This window comes from Echinops telfairi, unplaced genomic scaffold (assembly GCF_000313985.2).
Source record: "Echinops telfairi isolate 266 unplaced genomic scaffold, ASM31398v2 ScPeMD7_7405;HRSCAF=8443, whole genome shotgun sequence".
In the NCBI taxonomy this organism is placed as follows: Eukaryota; Metazoa; Chordata; class Mammalia; order Afrosoricida; family Tenrecidae; genus Echinops; species Echinops telfairi.
This window is the reverse complement of record NW_022111305.1, coordinates 148,062-155,151: the sequence shown is the minus strand read 5'-3', so window position 1 is coordinate 155,151 and position 7,090 is coordinate 148,062. Positions and strand designations below refer to the sequence as shown.

Below are 7,090 nucleotides of genomic sequence, written 5' to 3'. Positions count from 1 at the left end.
GATCTGGAAACACAGGGAATCCAAGACAGATAAACCCTCAGGACCAATAATGAGAATAGCAATACCAGGAAGGTAAGGGAAAGGTGGGGGAGAAAGGGGGAACCGATCACAATGATATACATATAACTCCCTCCCTGGGGGATGAACAACAGAAAAGTGAGACACCAGACAGTGTAAGACATGACAAAATAATAATAATTTATAAATTATCAAGGGTTCATGAGGGAGAGGGTGGGGGAGGAAGCGGGGGGAAAATGAGGAGATGGTACCAAGGGCCCAAGTAGAAAGAAAATGTTTTGAGATTGATGATGGCAACGAATGTACAAAAGTGCTTAATACAATGTATGAATGAATGGATTTTTTTTTAATGGATGAATGGATTGTGATAAGAGTTGTACGAGCCCTCAATAAAATGATTTAATAAAAGAGATTAATGCACACTTGAGAACCACAGCCCTAAATAAGGTTTCAAAAATGTTTTCCCATGAGAAAAGCTGACCTGAGGGTTTGGGAGAGACATCGGAGGTCTCCACATCACTTCCCTCCGTCCAGTCTGTATCGCTTCTGGAAGTGTTCTTTCCAAAGCTGCTCTGGTTGCTTTTGGTTGACCGCACAGGAAGTAAGTCTGGGGATGTATATGCCTGCATGGGGTGGTCATCATCCAGTTCCTCCTCGGAACTAAAGGGGGGAGTCCTAAACAAGACAAAACCACAATGGGTGGCACTTTCTTCGCCAGGCTCAGTACTTTACTCGCTGTAAGGTGGTCAGATTTTTTGGATGCTCCCACAGAGCACAGCAAACCAGTAGGACCACAGAGAAGGTAAGGTGGTGGTCAGAGCCATTCCAACCATGAGGTATTAGTTGTCAAAATGCACTGAAGTTACCTTTCACGACATCCCCAAATTGCACATCCGTAATAGTCGTGGTTTTTCCACACCCAAGGAAAACATTTCTCAACAGAAGAATGTTTTCCTCAATGAAACAATGCTACCTGCTAAAACTGCATCACTGAGTCTAACATACATTTATACTACATTTTATGAGTTTGTATTGTTACACAATCTCAGTTGTTTTGCTTTGTTTTGTTTTGCAATGACCTCATTTAAAAATGTACAGAAGTTTATCAGAATAACCAAACCAAACTCACTGTCACCCAGTCATTTCTGACTGAGAAAGTCCCTAATAGGACAGAGAACTGCCCCACGTGGTTCCTAAGACTCTCAGTCTTTATCAAGGCAGGCTGTCACCTCTTTCTCCTGTGGAGTGGCTAGTGGACTCAAACTGACAATCTTTTAGCTGGCAGCTAAATGCTTTAGCCACTGCACCACAGGGGTCTTTCATAGGAATAAAAAATTCATTTACTTACGTAGTATTTACTAGCCACTTACCCGTCTGATACAAGTGTTGGTCTTTTAAATGTTGACTACTATACTTTGGCCCATAGAAGTAAGTTCGTCTGAGGCGATTATGTGGATGACAAGTGCTTTTGATGGGTAAACAACTATTGATATAATCATCCTCACTACATAATGCCTCAATACAGAAATATTCATGGCACTAGTGTCTCCAGAACAAGGCATTAAGGAGGACATTTAACGATGATTAAACTGATTTTATTTATTATTAATGACAATAACACATCTGCAATTTATTGAGCCTTCTAAGTAGGTACCAGGCACTGAGCCGAGACCTTTCCATAGCATCCCAATGACAGATAAGAAAATGGAGGCTTAGAGCAGGCAAGCAACCATACCAATGGTGCACACGTAATGAGCAACTGAGCTACAATTCTTAATCATCTTAGGAAAATGTAGAAAGGTAAAGATCGAGGGTCATTATCACCTCTCATAAGGACTTGGAAAGCTCAAGTACTAGATCTGGAATAAATCCACATTATCATGGGTCCAGCATTTCAAACTCAACATCATTCATTTCATTTAAATATATATATATTGAGAAAGTGCTGGACTTTGGGGCTGGAGCTATAGAAATGGGACAGCTGTGGTCTCTCTACTTCATGGGATCCCCAATGTGAGAAATGCTATTGATGCAAGTAACCATAAAAAAATATATGGGTCACAAATAGCATGCCACAAAGTAAGAAATCACAAATTCATGACATTTAACAATTTCGGGAGCCCTGGTGGCATAATGGGCTATGTATGCATGGAGCTGCTAACCAAAGGTCAGCACTTTGAAACCACAGGGCAGTTCTACCCTGTCCTATATGGCCGCTGTGAATGAAAATCCACTCGAGGGCCGTGAGTTTGGGTTTTGGAGCTTTAGCTAACCACAAAAAGCATGCTAATTTACAGGGAAAGGAATGTTTCATGAAAAGACTTTATTTATTTATATTTAATAAGCTTTCTCTCCCCAAGTACTCACGTAATAGTTGTAGGCTTTCTGGGGAAACTATCTTCAACGGCATTTTCCCGCATTCTAAAAAATAAAAACAACAGAAAAGTATTTATATATTGTCCAAGTGAATAATATAGCACCATATTATTATGTATCATGTGGTCACATAATCTGTTGTCAATTTGAGACTTGAGAGTGAAGGGGTGGAGTTTGGCCTGTCAATCAGGTCGCAACTTGATGACCTCATTTGAAGGTATTAAGGAGATAAATAGCTCACTGGAGGTGGGACACACACTCACCCTCTGCAAGACATCTCCATAGACAAGTCACATGGAGCTACACTAGAGCTCAGGAGCCGGAGGAACCATGTGGAGATCCCTGCCAGTGCTGAGATGCTTACATCACCACTGGATCCATGAGACCTTCCACCCACTGGCCTGTGATCTTCCAGCATTCGGCATCATTGCATGTGTCTCATGAGTCTGAAGAAAGCTTTATAGATTGGTATTGGACATATGGGCTAATAATATAGGACTTATGGACTTGATCTGAACTGGGCTGGGATGGTTTCTCAATATTCAACTGCTCTTGTATATAAAGCTCTTTCTTATACACATGAGTGTCTATGAATTTGTTTCTCTAGTCTATCCAGACTAGCACATATAATAACACGCTAATAAGCTAAGACGTTAACAGTGCATTCTACATGGAATGCTACAACACACTGTAAATGGGTTTTTTTGCTTCTAATGTATAATAATGAGGAAGAGGAGCAAAACAAATCCCTCGGGATCGAGAGGATGGGAGAAACTGCCAGGGTTGTTCTCTGTTGGGTCAAAAGAAGCTCAGGGGTTAAAAATACTCACTTTGGATCAGATGCTCTCTCCGAAAGAACAGGACTCTGTCTAATCAAATGTCTGCTTTTCTGAGGCAGCTGTACCACTTTGGGAATTTCTCCAGTTGAGACGGCCTCCAGGAGAGAAACAGTGTACCTGTCTGCAATAGCAATGCCATCTGTGAGTCTCGATGCCTTTTGCGCAACAAGCACAAAGCAGTCATGTAATACTGGCTACGCTGCCTTTGGAATGAACAAGCCAGTCTTAAGAGTTGAGAGCCTAGAGCAGGGGTACTCAAACTACGGCCTGCAGGCCACATGCGGCCCACCCAGGAAATTTATCTGGCCCGCCGGGTGTTTATGCCGCCACTGCCTGTCCTGCTTAGCTGCCAACTCATTCAGTGTGCATAGGGATTTGTTCATAGTTTTTTTTTAAACTATAGTCCGGCCATCCAACGGTCTGAGGGACAGTGAACTGGCCCCCTGTTTAAAAAGTTTGAGGATCCCTGGTCTAGAGGCTTTTAAAGTCTACAGGCACAAAATCAAGACCCAATACAGGTAGGAGTCATTTAACATTGGTTTGGGCAAGGGCAACCATATATGCCTGTGGTTCTAATAAGATTTGGGTTTGCTATTTTTTTTAAATCATTTTATTGAGGGCTCATATAATTCTTATCACAATCCATACATACATCCATTGTGTCAAGCACATTTGTACATTTATTGCAATCATCATTCTCAAAACATTTACTTTTTACTTGAGCCCTTAATATCAGCTCCTCGTTTTTCACCCTTGCTCTTTTCTTTCTCCCAAATGGTTCTAAAGACCTCGAAATGCAATCTCTTGTAGCCCTGGACGATGGGTCGGATGCAGGCTTTGCCTGGCAGGCAGGCAGCAGCAGAAGGAACTGGATGCTCAGGCTGCTCCTGCAGCCCAGGTGGGCATAATGGCAGGTAGAGCCAAGTGTGTTTCATTTCCTCCTCCCCCTCACTTCCTCTCACTCTGTTCCTGCTGTCACCCTCTCAGCCACCACTGTGCCTTCTGCCTCTCATTCGTCCCTCCAGCTTCTGCTATGACAGCAATGGCGGCAGCAGTGGCAATGCAGACCGCGGCAAACAGGCTCCCATTAGGTTTTAATGTGGTGTCTGCGCGACGCCCAATCACATAGTGTTCTAGTCCACAGCACGCACACACTGTGGACATCAGATGATGCATCCCTGCATTTTATAGTGAAGTACACTCACTTCTCATGTAAGTCATCTCAAACATTGAAAAGGCTGTTGAATGTTCAATTGCACTTGCAAAGACAGTTTCGAAATGGAAGTTACCTGAAGACAGTAAGGTTCTCTCCTCAACTTTACAGCTGACCTTCTGTTCAATTAATTCTCGAATCTGTTGAATGTTAGGTAACTGCCTCTCTCTCTCCTGTCTCACCAACTCCACAGTTCTCAGCACTCTATTCAAGTGGTCAGTTGGTATGCCCCGTATATCCTGAAGAAATAAAAAGCTTAACTTAACCAAATTGCCATTTTCATTTCATGGGGACGTGCCTGGATGAAGTGCGAAAGCCTTCATTCCTTCCTTCCTCAGCTCCAGCTGAGGAAGATCCAACACATAACATCCTGTGAGATGGGCCAAACAGCACTCACAGTGAGTTGGATACATAAGGCAGGTGTGTTACTGTATATGACTGGCTAGCCAACAATGCAAGGCTGTGTATGATAAGGGCCAAGGAGTCCACAAAGGCTAGTAGAGTTCCAAGAAGAGAGGCCACAGGGGACTGCAGTGATCAGAGAAGGCATGCAGGAGAGGTAAGAGTTGTGCCCTGAAGGATGGATGAATGCAGTCAAGAAGAAACAAAGATGCATTGCCAGATGGAGAGAGGCACCTTGCTGCAATTAGATCTTAAGTCAACTGGAACCTGTGTGAAAGTAGGGATGGAGTCCGAGCTATCAATCAGGTCACAGAACGATGATGCCTGCTTGTGGGTATGGCCTTTTCACGAGAGACTATGAGGAGTTATCTCTCCCTGCTTCCTGGGATTCGGTGTCTGCCTCCAGAGTGGACTCATGTGAGGGGCCAACCTTGGACCTGAGCTCCAATCTTGTAGCCACAAGGCTGTTCTCCCCTTGGCCTGTGAGCTCCCTGCTGCCTGCTTTATCTTTCTGCGACATCAGCATGCAACTGCATGAGTCTGAAGAAGCTCCAGCTAACAACAGACCTATGGACTTCAGTTGGAGTTGGCTGGGATGCCTTCTTGATATCAAATTACTTCTTGATCTAAATTTTTTTCTTATACATATATGAGTGTCTCTGGTTTTGTTTCTCTAGACCAGGGGTCGGCAAAGTATGACTCATGAGCCATATGTGGCTCTTTCGGTATGCACACGTGGCTCTGAAGTAAAATTGAATAATTTTAAAGGATATTATTCAAATAATGGTGATGTAATTTGTTTGGAAAAAATATATTTATAGCTCTCGAATAATTTTTAGAATGTTTTGAGGAACAGGAATGATTCTTCCATCTTAAAAGTGTGCCGATGCCTGATCTAGACAATCCAGGCAACACAAACCTTGTTCCTGGGTAAGAGAATGGTTTTTACTCCACCAATAAGCAATGGACTGCCAATCATAATGTAGTGGTTCAAACCCACAGCCTCAGAAACCCTATATAGGGTCAAGGTGAGTTGTATGGCAATAGGAGACTAACAATGTGAACCTATCTAGCAGCCCCACAGAAGAAAGACATGTTTCCATTAGCAGGGATAACCAAGCACACCTTATTGAGCAGTTCTACCCTGTAACACACAAGGCCACCATCAGTCACAACTGACTTGATAGCAATGGGTTTGGAAGTCCCAGGCATACACACAGTGGGTTGTGTTTACCTAGGAACAGGTGATGCAATGGCTACAAACAACACGGTTAATGTCACTTCACTGTTGAAATACAAGACGTTTTGTTGCAGAGTAGATATTTACCACAATTTAAAAATGTAAACTTTTATACACCGAACTTAATCAATTTGGGAACAATACAAAACACAAGTTTGGGCTAGTATTTGAATGTTGGCAACACAGAAACACCAGCTTCTTCGTGACTAGCTGTGTGATTAGAGCCACTTACTTCTTTGAGCCCTCTCTCTACAAAATAGAGGCGGTAAGGTGACTTACAAGAGAGGTTTGTTTCTGAGTTTGACATGAGTTAATATTTGTGAAGTTCTTCAGGAAGATGCCTGGCACCCAGTGTGACTTATTTATCTAAATATATGAGAAGTAACTCCTGTCACCTTTGCCTCTGGTCACCAACAGTGCCTCTTTCTCTTCTCTGATCATCGACTATGTGGAAACCAAAATACAAGGAAATGAAAAAGCACAAAAATAATCAATGACTCACTGCATCAATCCCCAAGGTTTCCAGTTTCTCCACCAAACCCTGCTCTAGAATGGTCCTGATCTCCTTCGTGAGGGAAGGGTGAGTCTTCAAGGCTTTCCTGAAGTGGGTCTTGTTATTCAATTTCTGTTCATTCTCTCTTCCTGAAATATGGGGGTGGGAGTGTCAGTGAGATGTGTCAAAATGAATTTTAGAAAATACATATGCAAATCTCAAAACAGATGAAAGAAAAGCACTACTCTAAATAGCAGTTAGCATTTTCAAATGTTCCTAAAGTTTTGAGATGTTTCGGTCATGCAAAATGAGAAATAGCTTAAGTACAGTTGCTTATAAAACTACCTTATATTCATAGACTTAGTTTAATCATTTAACTGTTCTAGTTACATCAGGGAAATATGCATCTATGTATTAGTCTGGGTACTTTAGAGAAACAAATCCACAGAAACACATGTATAAGAGAGAGTTTTATATAAAGGTTAAGTGCGCATCAAGAAAACATCCCA

At 42.3% G+C, this 7,090-nt stretch overlaps 1 protein-coding gene across 7 annotated transcripts in view; it reads right to left on the bottom strand.

Moving 5' to 3' along the window:
• The window catches only part of DZIP1 (DAZ interacting zinc finger protein 1), an 88,112-nt gene that overhangs the window by 13,024 nt on the left and 67,998 nt on the right, over positions 1-7,090 (bottom strand). For all 7 annotated transcript variants that reach the window (XM_045296367.1, XM_004709764.3, XM_045296364.1 and 4 more), the window contains 5 exons: positions 6,591-6,730; positions 4,523-4,685; positions 3,225-3,354; positions 2,386-2,439; positions 500-693 (listed from right to left, as the gene is read on the bottom strand). In XM_045296367.1, coding sequence (XP_045152302.1) covers positions 500-693; positions 2,386-2,439; positions 3,225-3,354; positions 4,523-4,685; positions 6,591-6,730 — 681 coding nt within the window. The remainder of the gene's footprint in view (positions 1-499; positions 694-2,385; positions 2,440-3,224; positions 3,355-4,522; positions 4,686-6,590; positions 6,731-7,090) is intronic.